The 22,600-nt window shown below is 40.2% G+C and overlaps 1 protein-coding gene across 3 annotated transcripts in view; it reads right to left on the reverse strand.

The window, feature by feature from the left end:
• LOC115807722 (teneurin-3) overlaps positions 1-22,600 on the reverse strand; it is a 76,025-nt gene that overhangs the window by 1,684 nt on the left and 51,741 nt on the right. For 2 of the 3 annotated variants that reach the window (XM_030768858.1, XM_030768849.1), the window contains exons 14-27: positions 20,974-21,093; positions 18,421-18,682; positions 17,701-17,968; positions 16,761-16,904; positions 12,083-12,332; positions 11,235-11,255; positions 9,380-9,612; positions 7,448-7,602; positions 5,858-6,738; positions 5,152-5,327; positions 4,148-4,383; positions 3,361-3,657; positions 1,143-2,754; positions 648-778 (exon numbers count right to left, since the gene is read on the reverse strand). In XM_030768858.1, the coding sequence (XP_030624718.1) occupies positions 648-778; positions 1,143-2,754; positions 3,361-3,657; positions 4,148-4,383; positions 5,152-5,327; positions 5,858-6,738; positions 7,448-7,602; positions 9,380-9,612; positions 11,235-11,255; positions 12,083-12,332; positions 16,761-16,904; positions 17,701-17,968; positions 18,421-18,682; positions 20,974-21,093 (4,786 nt within the window). The remainder of the gene's footprint in view (positions 1-647; positions 779-1,142; positions 2,755-3,360; positions 3,658-4,147; positions 4,384-5,151; positions 5,328-5,857; positions 6,739-7,447; positions 7,603-9,379; positions 9,613-11,234; positions 11,256-12,082; positions 12,333-16,760; positions 16,905-17,700; positions 17,969-18,420; positions 18,683-20,973; positions 21,094-22,600) is intronic. The other variant, XM_030768866.1, reaches the window with a different exon arrangement.

Genomic DNA, 22,600 nt, shown 5'->3' on the forward strand with positions numbered 1-22,600 from the left:
CTGCTCTGTTTGCTTTCATCATCGTGATACATCATAAAGCGCCCATGAATTCTAAATTTCTAAATTTCTAAGTCAAATTAGAAATACTTTTAGGGCGAAGCACTGTTGATGAATAATTCTTATTCATAAAAGTAAGAATTGCAGCAAAGCTCCATCATTTCATCCTGAGCATCTGGGAGAGTTTAAAAACTTTGAGATGGTTCATGAATGTCAGCCCAAGACTCGACTGTCTTCAAGAGACCAAGTGATAAGTCATCATGCTAACAGTCATCATGGCACAGACTAAAGAAGCATTACATTAATCTTGCTCCCCTCCTTGTTTCTGATCACAGGTAACTGACCTGTTAAAAATTCTGTACATAATAGTTATATGGGAAAAAAAAAGAAAACTCATGCCACATAACGAAAAAATTGAACATACAAAACATTACATGTCACATCAATAAACATATAAAACCGTTCAACCAAATTTCACTTACTTAAAAATATTGACAAAAAATAAAAGCAATGAAAATAATATTTTATGGATCCTTGGTGGACAAAGGTGTTAGCAAAGGAAATGTTATTTATGGAAAATAATTCACAGACTAAAATGTTTTATTTAAAAATTCTTTCATTTCAATTGTATCACTGTAAGATATACCAACCGGCAGCTCATCCCACTGCTGACTCTTCATTAGTTCAAAAGACGGTTGATTCAACTGAGAGACTGGGGCCGGGAAACCAGGTATTGTGTTGTGGAGATGGAATCCAAATGTTACTAGCCAGTTATTTACATCTGTAAAACATTTATACACATAATGACCAGATATAGAGCTACATTTGCAACATCTAACAGCAGTAATGAAAAGCAGATAGGGCCTAATGTTCCAACAGACCTACAGGCTGCTTTATTAACTGACTTCTACTTATTACAATGCATGTTCACAGTCTTGCTGATCACAAAAATCCACATCTGACTGCGATGACATAACTCTTATTGCTAATGTACTTCATCTTGGTAGAACACATGCATATTTAGCACCACCCTGAAGTTCTGTAGAGTCTATTAACTTATGTTAGATTCAAGATGCATTACAATATGCAATATCAATGTTGCCGATGAATTTTGGCTGAGAGAAGTAAAGGACACCTTGTCATACCTGTGACATACTCTCTGACATCCTGCACTTTGCTGACTGGATCGTTGTTTTGGAACATGTACAGGTTAAAAGGAGCAGGGTCCTTGGCAATCTGTTTCCAGACAGTAATATCAGCTGTAGTCCAGCGGCCTGCCATAATGTCGTAATCCCGTGTCCCAAAGTGCAACAGATTTGTCAAGGGTTCATAGAGCCCACCGTGAAAACCCATCACTAACTGGAGCTCAGGGTTTGAATCAAAGAAGACTTCACCAAAGGCTGTGTACTGCATCTGCTTAAGAAGGACTCCATCACTGCCAAAGACTGCCAGTGGAGTGCCGGTGTTGTCACAGGCAATGTAGAACTCAGCTCCCCCACTGAGCTCCATGGCAAACAAGTGGCCCTGCAGGTCATAGTAGAGAGAGGTGATCTCGGAGCTGGTGTGATTGTATACATGTGTTATCCGACTCAAGTGGCTTAAATCAGCATAAAAGAACTGCAGGTGATGGCCTAGACTGGATCTAGTGGAGATCCTCCTACCCAAGCCATCATAGCGGTGCCAGACACTCCAGCCCTTGGTCTTGCTGTAGACACGCTCTAAGAGGCCCTTGGAATTGTAGTGGAAGATCTCAGAGCCCCTCTGCCTCAGGAAACCATCTTCATCCATCTGGTATTGAAGATCTCCTAAACGTGTGATTCGGTCTCGTAGGTCATAGCGCAGGGGAGTTACGTGGCCAGTGCTGCCAGGATTCAGCAGGTGCAGATTCCCATTGAGGTCATAGCTATAGCGCCACATCAATTTCTCATTCAGATAGACAGCCAGCAGTTGTCCATCCACATCATATTCATAACCATATTTTGTGGCATTGGCAAAGGGGCCGATCTTAGTCTCCCTTTTGGTGACTCGGCCAGCCTCGTCATATTGAATAGTGATCCAGAAGAGCAGTGAGCGGAACAGCTCGTACTGTATCTCTCTGATGCGACCATAGCTATCAAAGTGCTTGGTGTAGGTCATCACCGAAGTGGAGATGATCTGGTTGATGTCATAATAGATCACACCAAACTTGCCAAACTGCTCTACTTTTCCTGAGATATCATCATACTGATAGAGGTCGATGGGCAGCGGTGTTTCGTTGATAACACCCTGCATGCTGCTCACACGAAGGCTGCTGTCATAGGCGTAGTCGAAGCGGGCGTTGACGAGGCCATCCTCACTGAAGCGATAGATTTGTCGATCTACCAGTGGACCAAGCTGTCGGTAGCGTAGTGTGCAGATAAAGCCTTCACTCTGCAGGTTAACTGTCTTCAAAACACCTGCCATCTCATCGTAGGTGAAGCTTACACGTGTGCTATCATAAAGAACCTCTGACAGCTTACTCTGCCAACGGTACCGATAGAGGACCAGCCGGCCTGTGCCCAGGTGTGTTTGCCTTAACAACCGCCCATCCTCTGCGTAGTCCACAGCAACAGAGGCATTGCTCTCAGGTGGATGGTAGATATTACGGTAGTACCACACTGAGCGGACAGTCTCCATGGTGTAGCGTGCCACATTTGGCATGGTGACAGCAGATAGATGGCCCTGAGGGTCATACTCAAACACATACTGCCTCTGGCTGGCCAGAATCAGGACCATAGACTGAAGAGAAGCGATGGAGAAGAAAAGCAACAAATATAAAGTAGACAAAGAAAGGTTAAGTGTGGTTGAGGGTAGTTTAAGACCAAAAACAATTTTTCTCTTTGAAGCAGACCAAGTTTTATTACAATGTTCGGAAATACTTAGATGGTAAATCAGGACTGTTCTATCAAAAGAAAAATAGCGTATGCGCTTTCGAGAGAGAATGAATCAAACATCCCCTCTCCAGAAGCAGTATGTTCCGGAGGAAGAATTATTTCATTCCTGGTTTGATTTACAACCTTTAAATACTGCAATCTGTGAGACTTCCTGCTTCTCAGTGATCAATTAAATTAATCACACAATCTATTCCAGAAATATAAATATAAAATACCCTCTGACCCCTGTTCTATTGCTTTATTGCATTTCTTTGTTAATGGTCTTGTTATATTTTATTTTTAACTACTGCATTTGTAATGATCAAGCAATAAAAGACTTTCCTTTTTTATATCTACAGTTTCAACTAAAAATATTTCAATGATTGCGATCCTCCATTCTACTTATAACTTGTCCAGCTTTTGGATTTAATGAGTGACATATCCATATCCCATGTTGGAAGTTAATCCTCACCTTCTCCAGGTAAGTGTAGCTCCAAGTTCTTCCATCAGGGAAAACTCTGGACAGAATCCGTCCTTGTCCATCATACTCCACATGTTCGGAGACAGATCCCCACTGGATGGCACTGATCTGGCCTCCGGTGGTACGGGTGATGTTGACAGGGAACAGCTTGCTGCTGGGCATCCACAGTGCAGGCTGGCCTGACACATCATAAACAATCTTCAGAAGAAACTTGCGATGGTCATCGTAGATCCGCTCAGTTTTCAATGTGCGGTCATAGTCAACAGACAGGATGTTCCGCCCATTTACCTTTTCAATTACAGACAAGAAAACACACACATCTGGATTTGGACGTGGTACGTGGTTTACCGAGAATGGATTATTTTATTTAATTTTGGTTTTATTCTTTTACTATCTGATTTTTTTCAAGATGCTTTATCTCATGTTCATAAAATAAGTGTTTTCACTACAGTTAAATGAGAAGCAAGATTAACAGCAGATGAGAAGTTCCAATTCACTAATCTGATATATCCTGACTTAAATTCAAAATTCTAAATGTTTTGTAGTTTTTCCACCCCATTAGTTTTTGAAAAAGGTGAAACATACATAACAAAATGTGAAAGTTGTTACAATTGTCATATTGTACATATTACAGGATTTAAATTTCAAAATATAGATGCACTGACTGGAAAGACGTACTTCAAATGAAACAAAATGAAACAGTTTCTCAAATGGTTGTTTAAGCAATAACAGAACCGTGTTTGCACAATGTTCTTTGGACCGTTGAACTGAGCCTTACTCTTAACTTGCGTCCAAACACAGTGACCTTTGAGCGGATCTGCTCTTTACGGAATCGCCACTCCACCAGGTTCTGCCCGCTGTCATCTGGGAGAGACATGTTCCGATGGGCCACAGTGGGGCAGGAAGGGCCGGCCAGGATGTGTGGTTCCATCTGGTAATGTCTGTCCATCCCATTAGCGTAAAGAATCCTCAGCGAATTGTCATAGCCAGCCACATAAGTGTTCCTAAACTGATCTATAAAACAAGAGATGCAGAAGCCTTTCTAAAGATGGCAAATACACACCATTCTTTTAATCACTCAACTACTATGGTATTCACAAGGACAAAAATAAGTGAAAAGGTACAAAGAACATGCACAAGTTAGCTTTTAATTTGCATGGCACAGTACATAGAGTAGTTTCTATTACTATTCATGTTTTTTATGTTTTCATGTTTCATTCATGTCTTGTTTCTTTTTGCATTGCATGATGATTGAATCAACTTAGTCAAAATCTAGACAACTCATCTTTGTCAACAAATGCAAATATGAATGCTTGGAAAACCGGGCTCAGCCATTGTAATGGCAAGAATGATTTTATTCCAGCTAAATAAAACACAGAGGTTTCTCCATTAATACTGTCAGAACCTTAAACCCACATTCACATGATAAAAATATGTTGTCACTATGCTTACAGAAATTGCAGAAAAAGGCTAATAGCAAGGAGAAATCTACAATTTACACCTGATCCACTATGGCTGTTAAGAGTGTTTATAATAGAAATGAAAGAAAGAAAGAAAGAAAGAAAGAAAGAAAGAAAGAAAGAAAGAAAGAAAGAAAGAAAGATAAAGGCTATGGTAGCCTACAACATTAACTCTTAACCCAGCATTAAAAACAAAAGCTAAAAAATAATTAAAAAATAACAAACAATCACATTATGTTTCAGGTGAAGGATGTTCACAATATGAAAAAAAAAACCCTACAAAAATTGTCTGTGTTTATGTCTACACAAGCATGCTGCCTACCCTGCTGTAGTGTGTACACTGTTTGGATGGCTGTCTGGTTAATGGTGATGCCAGCCTCATCCTCTTGTTCAGAGGTCTCCACCTTTATGGAGGACACTGCCCCTGTGTCGCAGGCCAGACTGACTACCCCTCCCGTGGGGAAAGTCACGTTCGTTAACCTGCCTTCAGTGTCATAGCTGGAGGAGACATAACAGTGAGCAGCAGTCTGACAAACCCAATGGACTTACACTGAGGTCAAATACAACATTAGAGGATCCATTTACATGGTCATATTGCAATTATAACAACCAATGCCCTGAAATGATTGCACAATTTACCTTCAAAAATCCATTTCTGTGATTTGTGTTGCCAAAGCAATGTAAAATATGCATTACACAGCAACATTGGTGTGTGACTACCTATTAAAGTTAATGCAGCATTAAAGATTTTAAGGAAAATGGTTTATAATTACTGTACAGCATAATAAATAACCTGTTTGGGCACAGTGTTCTGGATGCTATTGGTTATATAAGTTTTTTAAGTTGTTTATATTGTTTAAACGCATACTATTGAAGGAACAGTGTAAGAATTATTGAAATAGCACACCAAGCACATAAACTAAGGCGCAAAGAAAGGCAAATTAAATGAAGTTATTTTTGTAACAATAAATTCTTGAACATATGACAAGAAGACGCTACAGTTTCCACACCCTGCTCTCCATACTCACTCATAGAATGTGGTCCACCCATTGGCGTTGCTCTTGGTTGCCAGGAGACCACTGTTGCCATGGTAAGTGAGCAGTACCTGTTCCTGCCCCTGGGCCCCAAACGTTTTCAGTCCACCATTGGAACCCATGGTTAGCCAGATGACCTGGTTGTCTGGGGCAACAATGCGGACAGGCACCCTGCTGGCATCTCTGCGAATGCGAAGTGTGTTGCCATGACTGTCAGTGATGGCAGTCAAGTCTCCTTCATTGCTGTAACTGAAATTATATTTGTAATCTCCAGTGACCAGGTTAGCAGTGTGCACATGTGTCCCATTAATGTCAAACATGTACAGTTCTTGTTCAGTTGCTGACGCCACTTCAAACATGCTCAGGCCATTTAACACAGGACGGTTCTTCTTAATGGCGCGTATGCGAATATTTCCCAAGTCAGCAACGTATAGCGTTCCGTCGGGAGATGCCACCAGAGAAGACGGAGCATTCAGTCGTGCATCTTTGGCGTAGCCGTCACCGGTAAGGTAGCAGTCGCAGTTTACGTCATTCTTGCAGTCGCATTCAGAGGGCGCTCCTGCGAGGTGAGTGATCTCACCGCCAGGTGACACGCTGCGAATGCGGCTCATTTTCTTCTCATCTGTCTCAGTGATGAGCAGTTCGCCGCTGAAGGAGACAGCAATAGCGCTGGGTGACTCCAGATGGGTGTGGGTGGCCCACTGTGTCTCTGGCACCCGCAGGTCAGAAGTGGGCATGGAGCAGTGCAGAGGTCGGCCCGCAGCCACAACAACCTGTCCCTCCTCAGTGATCTGCAGAACCACGCTACCATCCAGCACAAACAGAGAATTGTCTGTCGGGCTGATAGCCAGGTCAGTGGGCCACTCCAGGGAAACCTGGAGGCACATACACAGTGATCACAGATCATTAGCAGAAAAACCATTCCATGACAGATTTTGACTAATGGTGATGTTATCTTGGATTAGTTTGTAATAGTCCCTCCAAGAGCTTGTTCTCCTCTAGCTTATCATGCATTATGACATTTAATGACTTTAGGAGAAAGAAGTCATGCCAAATTTGGATTAGATGTTGAGCATCTTAATTTCTCTGTGTTCTAATTCAACTTTGAAGCCATTGTAGTCAGGGACAGCTTTAACAGTTTCACACTGAATTACTCAGTTTAGGATCTAATGATCCATTCCTGAGAATATATGTACTTTAGAACTAGCATCAGTGTGCACCTCAAAAAGCACATTTATTTATTTTACTATCTTGGATTGTAGCATGTATGCTTAAAGTAATGACATAGTATGCAATGGAGAACACATCTGGGAACACATTCAATTACTGTGAATAAGTATATTTAAATTCATTCATTCATTCATTCATTCATTTTCTAAGCCGCTTATCCTAGTTAGGGTCGAGGGGGGTGCTGGAGCCTATCCCAGCGTTCATTGGGCGAAAGGTGGAGAAACACCCAGGACAGATGCCAGTCCATCGCAGTGTATCTAAATTATGTGGTATTTTTTGTACACTTCTGGAGTATTTCTACTCTATAAAACTTGAGTGCAGGAAGGAAGTTTTCCAGTTTTTTGCTGTTTTCACCTGCCGGATATCCATGACAGCATCACAGCTCAGGGGACGAGCTGAAGCCAGGTCATTGGACCCCATCAGAGTGGAGATGATGCCATTTCGATCCACTTTCCGAATCACCGTCCCATCAACAAAGTAGATCAGTCCATTCTTGTCCACAACAATACCTTTCCCAGATGAGTGGAAATAGGAGAGAAACAAAGAGCAAGCGAGTGAAGCAGAGAGACGTGGAGGTCAGACAGTGGTGCTCTTTGCTGGGATGAGCCAGCGAGCGACGTGAGGTGCCTACATGTGTCGTGTTTGGCTTCGCATTATTCAGGTCACTGCAGAAAGCATCACTCTCAATTATTCACATGCTTCCTTCTCCCCATGCTGAATAATTTCTTAAGAAAAAAGTGGAAGAAGATGTATTTGTACATCTGCTTGCTCTATACCCTTCTTTCTTCTCTCTGTCTGCGTCTTTTTTCCCCTCTCTTTCAATGTCTGTTCTAAGGATGAAACAAAGAAGTTGAGGTAAGGATGTACACAGTTCCAGTCCATTTTTAAACTCAACTTGTGATAGACTGCAAGTTGCTATGGTAACTACAGCCCATTTAATGGGTATCCGACCGAGCGTTGTTTGATGGGCCTGTATGTCTCTGACAAGATCTTAGACTGTTGGGAATAAGGACAGAGGTCCCACTCAGGGAAAACACACTAGCATGCTCTCACTCCTCACACTTGTTCATTGACTTACATTGCCTCTGGCTCATACTTCCCTCTGCTTGCCACTGAAGACCACTGAACCAACTTATCATTTCATATCAGTGAACACACTCTCAATTTGTCACTTTTTTAAGTAGGCAGACTGCACAATTTTTTGAAAAGTCAAGTTAACCAGCAGTTACTTGATGGTCTCCGGACTGCATTTGTTATTCAGCCTGCTCATGTATTACTCAAGTAGATGGTTGCTTAAAATTCTTAATCGAGAATCGCATTACATGTATGCTTACATGTGGGGACAGTTCCTTTTAACAGTGCTATCAGTGTTTTTTTAATATTTACAGAGCCTTGGAATGTCTCCCTGTCCGTGTTCCCTTATTTGCACATGATTTTAGATAAAGGTGATCGAAACATATTGTGGAGAAATCAGAATGTCTTATTTCAAACTGTAACATATCTGGTTCTAATGCTCTGATGCTGACTAAGATCCTGATAAAATGAAGTGGGGGTCCCAGACTAGAATGAGATGAAATTAGGTACATTCGGGAATATCCAGCAGGAGGGCTAGCCTTCCTTGATTAAGCGCATGCTATCAAATTTGAAATCCTCAAAACATGATTTATCAGTTAAAGCTTGAGTTTCTTCACAAACAGCAATGTACTTACCCCAAAAACAAGGCACTAAGGGCTACATAATGTGGCGCTACATTTGTTTTAGTGCTTTGTCTGAAGAGAGGTGACACATTCCATCATCCTGTGTTCATCAAATGCTAACAAAACCACTGGAGAATGAGGGAATGACTTTGTCAATACATTCTGTCTCTGATGAAATGAAAACAGTTCTGTGTCAATTCTCTAGCTGCTGGAAGCAGTCACGCGCTTTTAAACTGTCAATCACTCTTTCTTAAAATACATAACAGTGTCTACCATGGATTAAGATTCTCACTGCAACTATGACAAGAAAAAAAACACTTGCATGATGTCCTCTTCAGTTCAGTTCAGCTTGTCATAGCAGCTGGAATCTGTGCCATGATTACCATGGTATTACAGCATTATTGAACTGTTGTATAAGGCTCTACAACTGAAAGTAATTAGGAGCACTTCTGACATATAAGCAGCTTCAGGATTCATAAATTGGATTTAAAATAATAATTTACCTCATCGGGATTATTTATTCTATTCACAGTTGATTTGGTTTCTTTAACCTAGAGGTATCATTATGAGGTTTAGGTAAGAGTTGCACCTTTGGGTCCTGTAAGCAGAGCCTCTGATGCTGATCCTCCATCCCCACACTGAGTTTCATCAAATGGCAGGCAATGATCTCCTGTCCCTGCCACCACCTCCATGTTCTGCTGCGGGTCTATTTCACCCGCAAGGGCCCGTGGTCGGTACACCCTCCGGGAGTTAGTGTCTGACACATACAGCTGTCCAGTCACTGGGTCCGTAGCCAAGTAATACCGGTGAGCTGGATTGTTACTGTAGACAAAAAAAGACTGATATAATAAGCAAAAAAAGAGGAGAGGAGGAGGAGGGTTCCACCGCAGACTCATGCCAATACAGTTTGTTTTCATGGACCAAAAGTTTTGACAGCCTAAGTAGAGATGACAGACGAGAAATAATGGAGGCTGATGAGAGTATAGATGTCATTACGGTTCTGCTTTGACTTGTTTTCTCATCTTTCTTTCTTTTTTCTCATAGGGAGCAAAAGCTCATGACAGAAGAGAAAATTTGCATGGAAGGAGAAGAAATAGGATGTGACTGGAACATATTGGAAGAGGCAATGCTGACAACCTCAAGCACGCCAAATCATTTCAGTCGTTATCATTCCCTGGTGTGGGGGAACGAGGACCTTGGAAATGGGGATGGTGATATGCATATTTTTAATGACTGCCAACAACTGATGGTATTTCAGCAGGCCTGACTTATTTGGATTCATTAAAGCTGTCTTTCCAATCACTCTATTGCCTTCAGGATGAGTTAGCAGAGCTGCATATCCAGACATGCCATTAGGTGGGCAAATGATTGTGAGTAAAGAGAACAATTTGTATGGCACATTGTAAATATAATGACCATTGCCTCAGGGAAGAATTAAGATTTTTTTATCAAAGTCAATTTAGAAGAGTCAAACTGTGACTCTTAGGAATCCTCAATATTTTCTGTCCGTGATGTTAATTGCAGTGCTATCGGTTTCGTATTATTAGTCATTTTAAAATAATGTGTGGTGTGTCATATGCTGATGTCGATATTATTTCTAGTCAAGTCAAGTAAGCTTTGTCATCTCATCCACATCCAATTATACAGTGGAGGAAAGCATTGTCTCTCCTGGACTACACATATTGTAAATAACAAGAAAGTGCAAGACTAAGCAACACATAGTGCAACTGGACATGACAAAAACAAAAACAATACACTAATTGAATAGGACAGAGCACAGTTAAATGCACAAGAGTACAAAGTTATTGCACACAGTATAAAGTACATGCACAATAAAAATATACCGGACAGTGCAAAATGTACACTTGTACAAAGAAGGTGGAACCAAGCAGAAAACTACATGAGTAAGTGAACCTTCATGAGTAGCAGCATCTATGTGACTGCAGATACGTGTAACATATCATAAGATAAACATGACATCTTAAAGGATCATGTGACATCATAAATGTGAACATGACATCGTCAGCATCAGCAGGACTCGGTTATGAAATAGCACAGTTGATTAAAAAAAAAAAAAAAAAAAACATTACTGTGCTAAAGTGGCTAGTATGTAGAATCTACAATAGTAATACAGATATGTTTAATAAAGACATATCATCGGCAGAACAATCACTGAATTTTAATTCGTACATGAGGCCAGTAGAGTGGATAGTGTAAGTTTGGGAGTGGTTGGGGGGCTGGGTGTTGCCCTTTATGTTAAAAAGAAAAAGGTGGGCAGTGGGGACAGCAGGTAGTAAAGAGGCCTGATAGCCTGGAGAAAGAGGCCATTACACAACCTGGCAGAACTTATCCAGATGCTTGATAATTATGGCTGCTCATTAAGGATAATACAGAAGCAATCATAATATTACAATATATATTGACCTAGATGGACGAACACTTACCTATGTCTGAAATCTTTATTTCTTGAAGCAGAGGGTTAGGGAAACAAAGGGTGCGCGGAGGTGGGCCCAAGCAAGACAGAAAAAAAGAACAGTTATGAAACAGTTAGACGAGAAGAACAGAGAGAAAGAGGGAGAGAGAGAAAGAGAGAGACAGAGAGAGAGAAAGAGAGAGAGAGAGAGAGAGAGAGAGAGAGAGAGAGAGAGAGCATGTTAGAGATGCTTTGGATAATTCTTATTCAGATAAGAATTTGCACAAAGCAACAATGTTTTTCACCAAGAACTGCCACTGAAGATTAGAATTTGTCTATCCATTGAATGCATCTTTGAGACTTTTTGACCATGTCAATTCCACTATGGGTCATAATAAACTATCAAAACACTGAGATACACTGATTCAGTTATGGTTTAATGACTTTGTTAACAGGGCATTACTGCTAGGCATATCCAAATTTAGTGAGAATTTCACAATCAGTGGAACATTTACTCAACAAAATGTAGTTACTGCATTCACTGTACATAACAGAAATCCATTTGTTCAATGAACAGAAATCCATTTCCACATTTAATCAAATGGCCCTGTGTCCATCCATCATCCATTCATCCATCGATGTGTCTAATCACCAAACTACTGCTACCCAATCAGCAGTACACATTTATGCATCATTAATCCCATATTTTCTTCTCAAGACCAATTCCCTTAGTAATGATTCACCCATCTATTCATCCATTTATCCATTCATCAATACACACATAAATTCATCCATCCATCCACCCATCCAGTTATAGTTATAGTTCCAACACGCTGTTAAAATCATCATTCCTACAAAACTCATCTATTCATCTCTCACCTGAGTTCCATAACACTGCTGACATTGCCCGATGGGTAGATACGTCTGATGTAGTTGAAATCACCTACGTAAAGGCTGCCATCAATACCCCAGGCCAGAGCAACAGGTGCCAGCAGCTTGTTGCCCTCTGCTTGTCCGTTACAGCTGGGGCACGAAATGCTTCTCCGTCGTCCGTTTCCCATGATGGTGCTGATGACTGGGGGCAGCCTGGAGAAGAACACATTCTCCCCGCTGCCTTTGTACAGGATACCTGCCACAAGCAAACCCAGGGAGGTCAAGCACTGCCAGGACTTCACTGAAATGTCTGGGAATTGGCTAAATATAAAGTATTCAAGCAGAGTCTCTTTTTCTGCACTGCTCGCTACATAATTAAAAGGAGTGCACGCATAAATTATGATATGTAGAAATACATAAATAAAAGAATAAATACATAAATAAATAAACTTGTGAAAGACGTACATTTAGGGAACAGGACAAAATAGCATAAAGTTCGCAATTAATGATGCAGCAGAATGAAGCCCAGGTGCTTTATCCATACTGTATTCCTGTTCATTTCCAAAGACTCGCCTGCTTTTGAAATGTATATTTTCATAATTCCCATCTGTTGTTCTGTACAGTATCGATGAAGTTAGGTCATCAATACCATACCATACATGGAAAGATGCCGTCTTACATAACTTGCATAACTTACATAACTTAAGACATCTTAAGGCATAAACTCGTGGGGAAATTTTTCATCACCTGCAAGGTCATAGTGGGCTCTGCCTTATTCTTGCTCCTCTGTCTGTACCCATTAATCTGATCTCCCAAACTACACCTTTGATTGCTGCTATTCCATGTTAATGCTGCCTCCAGCCCAAGAGTGGGTGAAGTAGCTTGGGTCATTACAGATAAATATTTCAGTTCTGTGAAAATTTGTTTCTTTTTGGGGTTGGCTTCAAAGAGAAACTTCAAAGGGAAGTGCCATGCCCAGAGCGATAAATTATTCACAGCAAGAAACGTGCTAGAGTTCCAACTCTTGCTTTGGTCTATTAATCTGATCAACAACACTGCTCTGTACCGCTCTCTGATTGGCTGGACATCACACGTCCAGCTTAGTAATCTGCCGTCTGAGTGGCTGACTGCCATACATCTTAAAATCTGCATGTTTGTTGTGTGCCAACAGTGAATCCTATAAACTAGATTTCTGATTATAACTGTACAGTAACTTAAAAGACATCACTGCTGTCCTCTTCCTTGATTAGTCTGTTGTACTATCATTGTGTTCTCTTATTAGCTGATCGACACATGCGCTTCACTAATGACTACACATCACTCTCTGATTGGACATTATCACCTTGTTCATTATAGGTTCCTCTAACCCTGATTGCATATGCAAATCCGTCTACCTGACTGACCTGAAATTCTTCTCTGTTTTAGAATTGTCAACATGTCACTACTAATGTCTTCCCATGTGAGACTGAGTGTGCTGCAATTTTTTCCCATCTGATTAGTGCTTGTCATTGATTAATTGATTGAGGGGAGGAGTGGAATGAAGACTTGGTCAAGGGCACGTGGACAGGGGGTGGGAATTTGAAGCTTTGTGGCCAATATAAGCCTTGTTCATCATTTGTGACCTAACAAATGTTCTTTTAACTAAGATGAATTGGCTTGCGCTTGCTGGCTTTTTAAGCATGAGACCACAAAGTGAATGGTCTTGCCAGAATAGCAATCCAGAGACACTTCAATGTGAACGGTTGGTTCGCTGAGTTAAAACATTCAGCATTGCCCCACTGCATACTCAGTGCATGTAAGGAGAGTGCCTTCAGAGTAAGGAGGGTAACATTCATGAGGGAATGATGAGGAGATTTGCACACATTTTATCAAGAATGATAGATAGATAGATAGATAGATAGATAGATAGATAGATAGATAGATAGATAGATAGACAGATAGATAGATAGATAGATAGATAGATAGATAGATAGATAGATAGATAGATAGATAGATAGATAGATAGATAGATAGATAGATAGATCGATCTTTGTTTTCCATACAGGTGTGGTGTCAATATAAATTATTATTAAAAAATTTTGTTACCTAAAATGAAGACAAAGTATGGACACAAGGTTCAGAACTATCCGAACATGCGAATGTTCTCCTTTAGCTAATATCTCTATAACCCCATCAACATATTTTATATATTTTATACATTATTTGTGGGTTTGAAGATTTCATATTCAAAGCACAAACATCTTGAACAAATAGCTACTGAACAAATAAATACAACATCCTGAATATTGAAACTTTTCAGGTGCTGTCTGGCATTTATAAGAGCTCCTGGCAAAGAGAGAAAAAATCGAACAGAATAGATTTCGTCCCCAATCCAGCATACTGAAGGAGTGTGGTTAAATATTTATAACTTGTGTGTGTGTGTGTGTGTGTGTGTGTGTGTGTGTGTTTGAGAATGAATTTGAATATTTGAGTAAACGTACGTGTGCGTAGATAAGAAAGAAATATAAAAAATAGGGAAATAAGAGAACAACCCTTAACTATCACACGCCATAAATACACACACTCTACAAACACAGGCACAAACCATACACACTCAACACACCAGACCACACACACTCACGTAACGTATAGGTCACGAACTGTGCACAGGGATGAAGATTTCCCTATGGCAAATTGATTAAGCCTGTGACATGTGGTGCATGCTCCAGAGAACCCATTTTTTTGTTTGTTTAGTTTGTTTATTCATTCATTCTATTTCCATAGTCGTTCAGTCTCCTGAATACATTGAAATGATGGAATTTTGGGGGTAGGTAAAGGTTAACAACTAATTGTGTGAGACCTGTGTTCATTTCATCCATGCCACGCAGACTAAGCCTGGAGGAAATTTCAACACGGCATTTCCAGCTTTTTCTGAGCCTAAAAAGTCTCAGAATACAGAATACAGGCATGAATAGTTCATGAAAGCCACATGATTGCACTCGGTCATATTTTGATAAAATGTATTGAACAGTACTGTAAACAAAACAAAAATGAAAGTGTGGTGAAATGGTATTAGGCTGTCATGCACTAACATTCACCTTACATTACAGAAAGTGAACTGTTATGCATTTCAAGAAAGGACTTTCTTGCCATTAATTGAATTGGACATGAGAGAGCTAGAAATTTCACAAATGACACAAAGACCAAATGAAGACAGAAATGAACATGGCTTTAAAGACACTAATTTAAAACTATTCATTTACCACAAGACTTGGTACAAATCCACAAGTGTAGAGGTTGTTCATACTATGTGGGATGAATTACAATACATCGGTTGATTGAAAAAATAAAATGCAGCCAAGGGGAAACACTGAAAGGAATGACGAAACCAACTTAATGCACACAGGTGCACAATGGGAAACTTTAGAATTTTCTGGCTCAATTTTCACTGTCTTTGTGTGTGAGCTTGTGACAGATTGGGTTCACAACAATACATATACTCAATCATTCATGAATATGCACTGAATTCCTGCTGTGCACGAAATGCAAAAAGGATGCAAGATACACATTTTTATTCATAAATATGTATGCCTGAGATTACTTTAAATTTATATTGGGAGCTCCAAATCTTTCAAAGATCCACTTGATCTTGGTTCACTTATTAACCTGAACAAGACAATGACTGAGAAAATATTTTAGATAAACAATGATGATAATAATAAAACAACAACAACAACAGCTGAATTGGCCCAGCCAGAAGTAAACTGACTGACTTAAGCTGCTGTCTTGTTGTGTTTGATTAATCCACTCTGTCACCACAGGTGAAATGTATGAATAAGCTTTATTTGCTGGGAGATGGCACTGAAATCGGATAAACGGCTGAAAGCTGTGAGGAAGGAGGAAAAAAAGAGGAGGGTTGAGCGGGGGAGCGTGACCATCTTTTCGGCAGGTCGACAGATTAAAAGGCCTAAAATTCCCTGAGCCAACTGGCATCAAGCCAAAGCAGCACCAGAAGGCTCAAAGTCTCTCAGAAGCAGACAGACAGAGAAAAGAGACAGGTAGAGAGAGAGAGAGAGAGAGAGAGAGAGAGAGAGAAAGAGAGAGAGAGAGAGGTACAATCAAGGGGGCCCCCTCACAACCCTGGAGCAATTGTGTCTACCAGTATAATCCTCTGATCACTTACCTTGCCCTTTTTCAGGGTGCCTGGATTTAAACCAGAACTTTATCCACCCAGAACCATTTAGCTAAACAAGAGCTCAAGAATTAGACTTACTAGAGATCTTCATAAAAAAAAATGTCTTCGCAAAGCCAGTAACATTGCCAGAAACTGGTCAACTAGATGGCTTATTGGATTTGAAAGGTGACAAAGGCTTTTGTACATTTACACCTGAGCCGTTCTTTCTCTGAGGACTGGATAAAAGTACACTCAACCGAATCCTAGCTCATGCCAACAGTGGAGAATGTACCACTGAATCTGCAGAGCAGGCTAATTAACCCTGATTTATTCGGTCATTACTTTGAACGATTAGCCCCTTCAAACTCTGCTTTATTATCTGTGCAAAAGGCTGTGATCCACATTTCATATTCATAGGAATATTTAACACGTGAGTGAGAATAGAGCAGCTGACTGTTTGACCCTGTGGAGAAAGTGAGTTCAGGTCCATTCCTTTTAACTTAAAAAAAAGGTAATAATTTCATCTCTCACCATTCTGCAGGTCCAGGATGTGATGCTTGTCTAAAGTCCATCCTCCAATGTTTGAAGCGTCTGGTTCAAATCCCTGCAGTGTGGCGGTTCTCTTCTCCCACAGAATCACGTTCAAGCATGACTCATACTCAAAACCCACAGACACTAAAACAACCAAACCAGCATGTACCATGTCAGAGTTAATGCTTCCTATGCCTGATAGCCTAACAGTATCTACAGCACAGAAAATGGAGAAAATGTTTATTCAGTTAAGCCAGGGCATAGTTCAAGTTGTGTTCATCAGTCATTTCAGGATTAAACTGACAGCTAATGAATTGACAAACAATCATGAAAAATCCTAAGTGATTTTTAACGATTTAATAGAAATGGAACAGGTCCCAGTTTCAGTTTGAACATGAATGTTAGATGAGGATCAGCTGAGCCTATTTGAAACAATTCTTTTATGAAACCCACTTAGAGATCATGACCAAATATAAAAGAGGAATCAAGTACATAATTATGATTATGCTGTTAAATCCTATTCTTAAAGCTCTGTTAGACCGAATACAGTATTTCATATTAAAAGACTCTAAATACGTGGAAATTTACTGATTAGATTGCAGAAGCTTGTAGTGTTCCAAGAAAACACAACATCAATTTGAAATTCAAGTTTTTAAATAAATAAAGTTAGTTTATTCTGGTGTAGTCTAGGGTATGAGATTTTAAACATCTGCAAACTTTAAAGCCTTGAATCTATCATGTACATAGTAAAAGTAAACACACTTCATGATGTAATTGCAGTCTTTATACCAATACACCAAGGAGGATTTACAACATATTTTGTGCTTTATTTGACAGTTTGTTTTTTTGTTTTTCTCTCTTTTAACAAAAGATTTTTTGTGCATTAACTGTACAGAACTGTGTGGTTCTTCGTCTCTTTTACTTCCACAATTTAACTCACCCATAGCTTCAGCTAAACCATAGACTCTCTGACCATAAGCATCAGACTTGTCCCAGACAAACATGAAGGAGAGCCGGGGCGCAGCAGGATACTGCTTCTGGAACATTCTACCCTCGACTGCCACCATAAGGTGGACCTTGCTGAGGCCAAAAGGCACACTGGCCTGGGTCATAATGACTTTAAGGACAGGCTTATAGGCAGAGGCGCGAGAACTCAGGTAAACCAGGTTAAGGTCACTGCCTGGGATAGCTGTCTGCTCATGCAGGACCTGTGATTGGACAACAGAATGAAATTATTAGCAGGCATGGAAACATCTGGGCATGTTATGGGCTATTTTAAGCAGCTGAGAAGCTGAAAGCTAAAATGCAGAGTAATTTAGGAGTGTGGAGTATGAAGACGTCTGCATCTCGTTCTCAGGCAGGATATAATGTGACTTGAGTGGATCTCAAAGTATGTGATGGAACTTTAGTCACAGTTATAATGTAACAAAACTGACCTGGTTCTCAATAGTAATGTAACAGAACTGACCTGGATTTAAGTAGTAATAAAACAGAACTGAACTGGGTCACGTAAGTATTTTAACGGGACTGACCTGGGCCTCAGTAGTAATATAACAGAACTGACTCAGATCTCAGTAGTAATTTAACACAACTGACCTGGATCGTAGTGGTAAAGTAACGTAAGTGACCTAGGCCTCAGCAGTAATGTAACAGTACTGACCTGGGTCTCAGGTATAATGGGGCTGGCTTCAGGGGTGGAGCTGTAAAAGGTGGAGAGGGGTGATGTCGTAATCTGAGGGGTCGGCCGGACAAGGCCACTGAGGTCACAAGAGGGTGCGTCCCTCTCCTCCCTTCTCATGATCAGTCTGTCCATCACATGAAACACTCTCCATGGCAGCCACACTGAACGATGCATAGCAGGGAATGGAGCTCGTACAAAACTGAGTGTCAGTGAGGCACCGCCATTTGCCAACAAATCAAACCTAAAGGCAAAAAAAAAAGATGAATTACAAAAGGAAAGCACACCAACTGAATAAAATGACTGCAATTTATATATATAATGACTGCAATTTTATATATTATATATTATATTAGTCAGTTATTGATGTTCAGTATGTGTACCAACGCATCATTTTCACAGACTGACATCAAGAAAGTTTTATGTTCTTTATTAAAGATTAAGCATGGGGTGAGAATAATAATATCAAAAAGTTTTCACATGATATCACACAGAAAAACCTGCAACGGCAAGGCATAAAGTGTGTGTGTGTGTGTGTGTGTGTGTGTGTGTGTTTGCATGTACATGTGATGCAGGCATTGTTATGTACATACTTTCACATTGAATAATATGTATGATTTTAGAAATGAAAAGGGGGGGTAATATGTTTGGAGCTATTGTTCAACAGACATGTTGTATCTGTTGCTGAGTTTCTGAGCTGATAGTTGAGCTCCTAGATACTCACATAATGCTCTATGAGAGTAGAGGCAGAGATGTGATGTAAGGTTTTTTTTTTTTGGTTTTTTTTTAATGTGGGACTGAGGAGACAGACTGAACTCTCCATTGCTCCTGCATCTCCTTTAATTAGCATGGTATGGTTTGAGGAGGAGGCTCCAGTTCAGAGAGAAAAAGGGTAAGTCTTTGAAGTGGGGTTCTATATGTGCTACAAGCTCCATTACCCAGGGGGAGCCAAGAACTGCAGCGTGGTGGCATTTTACACACACACACACATACACACACACACACACACACACACACACACACACATACACACAAAATTCCCATTCTCAGTCACACACACTGAAACAAACACAAAGTATAAACCTTTTCATCTCCCTTTAACTTAAAAATATACAATATTCAGACAGCCTGATATAAACTTTCTATATTCCACAGAGAAAACTCTCTCCCTCTCTCTCCCTCTCTCTCTCTCTCTCTCTCTCTCTCTCTTCTCTCTCTCTCTCTCTCTCTCTCTCCCCCTCTCTCTCTCTCTCTGTCTCTCTCTCTCTCTCTCTCTCTCTCTCTCTCTCCTCTCTCTCTGTCTTTGTATCTATCTGTTTCTCTCTTACACACACACACACACATATACACAGTGTCCTAAAACCCTGCTGACTGTCCTTTCTCCCCTTCACTCATTCTGGGCACTGCCATGTCACCGTTCCAGTCGGCGAGCCTTTGAAGCTGTTCCCCCACAGACGCTGGACTCAGATACAGTTGCTAGTCAGGCACAGATATGGGTGCTGGGAAAGCATGATTATCTGTGGATGTTTTTCACTTTTTCTGTTGGTTAACAGAACCTGCATAGATCAGATATCCCTCAACTCAGGCTCCCAGAGAAAATCTGCCACCTGTATGTATACAGGAGTCTATAATACTATTCTCTACAGTGTCTGCTCTGTGGAGACAAAATAATGAGGCATGCCCAGCTGTTCCTGAAGAACGTCACTAAAAAGTCCATGTCGCTGTGATGTTATAGTTTTTATACGCTACAATCACAGTTCAACATTGCCTGTAGTTTTGCAAATAAGCTTTAAATGGTTGTCCTCTCTTTCATAGCTCAGGTTACAAATATGAAAGTGATTACACCTCCTCTTCATATTTCTCAATATATGTATAATTAATCTATAATACTATGCTAAAAATTAAGGACTGTGAATTTCTTTCCTACTGTCATTAGAACAAATCAAATCAAAACAAAACAAGGACATTAGAAACACATCAGAATCACACAGAATTATGGAGTGGTGTCATCTAAGGGATCAGCAGCCATCTTCACACACACACACACAATCCCTGAGGGCAGTAATTCGACTCTTAGTTGGTGTGTATGATGTTTGGTTATGTCAGATAATGAATGGAGAGTGTATTGTAGAAGCAGAGCAAGGTCAGTTAGTCCCATGCTAACACACAGTGCTGCCAGCTAAACTCTGATTGATTCTCTCTCTCCTGCTTTAATGTATGTCGTAGAGCTTCAATCCAAATGCCATCCACAGGGACATCTGGACGAGATGTTCGGCTGTTTGTGTGTGTGTGTGTGTGTGTGTGCGTGCGCGTGTGTGTGTGTGTGCGCTTGTGTGTGTGTGTGAATGTTTTTCCTTTTTTCACAACTTCACTTTGACACGAAAAGAGTTCATCCTAATTAAAACCTCTCAAAACCAAAGAGGTCATATTTTTACTGAAATTTTGCAGCAAGAGAGGGATGTGTGTGTGTGTGTGTGTGTGTGTGTGTGTGTGTGTGTGTGTGAGTGTAAATGTGTGTGTGTGTTAAGCACTCACATCCCATCCTGTCGTGTGACAGTGTAACCATATTCTGGGTAATGTAGAAAGGACACATTCACTCCTATCAGCGGTGTTCCGTCTGCTGTCAGCACTTGACCCCGCACGATCGACGCCAGACTGCCAGATAAACAAAACACACACAGGACATGATAAACAGTCTCACAGTAAACAAAGGCATCGTTAATAGCTGTGCACCCTTTCCTCCCTCAAGGCCAAGAAAACAACTAATTTACCCCCGTCAAAAACCAAAACACGTACGCAAATGCAAAAAAGAGACACATTTTGGCTCTGAGTGCCATCATGAGATGAGTAAAAACATTATACCCAAAACAATAAAGATTAGTAGAAGGGCTGAGGAAATGTCTCCCTGTCTGCTACTCAGGACGTGTAGTCGACAGAGCCTAATGTGTTTTTAAACAAAAACTGAGCCAATGTCCAGTCTCTTATGTCTTTAAAAACAGGCCAGAATACATCTTCCTCCTAGCCTCAGACATTTATCACATTTGCATTTTATCCTTTCATCACCAAGGGAGGTTCATCATTACAGAATTTCTGAATAAGAATAATTAATGACATGAATTATCCCACAAACCCCAATTTCAGAGTCGGCCTGCAATATCTGACTAATTGTAAGATAGTATGTCCAAACACTGGAACAATGAGTGTTGGAGCAGAGGGTTTTAAAGATTTTTTTTTTTCTCATCATCACTTAATCAAACATTTCATCATTCAAAGGCGAAAGGTTCTCAGAGAATTCACTTTCATTTGTCTGCGGCAGTGAGTCAAGCCAGGCTGTTCAGCCTTCGCTATGTCGGGACACTCTCTGCTAGGCAAATCAATGGACGTTCCTCTTAATTTTATGAAAATCAAGCAAAAACTGTTCATGTTCATGAAATGAATTGCAGTACATATCTTGAATTTACTATATTCAAATGGAATTGGCCTTAATTCTTCTGTGAACCAGCTTGATGAAAAGTAGATGACAAGTACTCGACACTTCAATTCAAACGTTCAGCAGTCAAACGTTCTGTGCCTCTTAACTGCTATTTCAGCACCAGTGAGCACGATTTTTCCATTAATTACTGTTTCACTCCCAACTTATGTAGAAAATCAAAGAACACTCCCCCCCCCCGTCTTTTTTTCAGAGCTCCTACTTTCTTCAGAGCTCCTATATTCTGTTTAAAAGACAAAAGACAAAAAACAACAACAACAACGACAACAACAACAATAATAATAATAATAATAATAATAATAATAATAATGATAATAATAAAAATAAAAATATCCTCTTTTGCCTTCCTAAAAAAAAAGATTTTCTTGATTTGTTTAGAAAATATAAATACTGAAATACACCGCATGGATTACATAAGAATAAGATATATGAATATAACAGTCAAACTGACTAATTTACACAAGGAGCACTAAGACTTGCATAGATGTTCACTGTTCAGTAAGACAATGACAAGAGGCAAACAGCCAAAATAACTGTAAAGCATCCCACAGCTAAATACAAATCAACTTTTCAGTGAAATCAATAGTCCAACCCACAGTCTGATCCGATCCACAGTCTGGTCCGATCCACAATCTGATCCAATTCACAATCTGATCTAATCCACAATCTGAA

The sequence above is a fragment of the Chanos chanos genome, chromosome 1 (genome assembly GCF_902362185.1).
Source record: "Chanos chanos chromosome 1, fChaCha1.1, whole genome shotgun sequence".
Taxonomy (NCBI): Eukaryota; Metazoa; Chordata; class Actinopteri; order Gonorynchiformes; family Chanidae; genus Chanos; species Chanos chanos.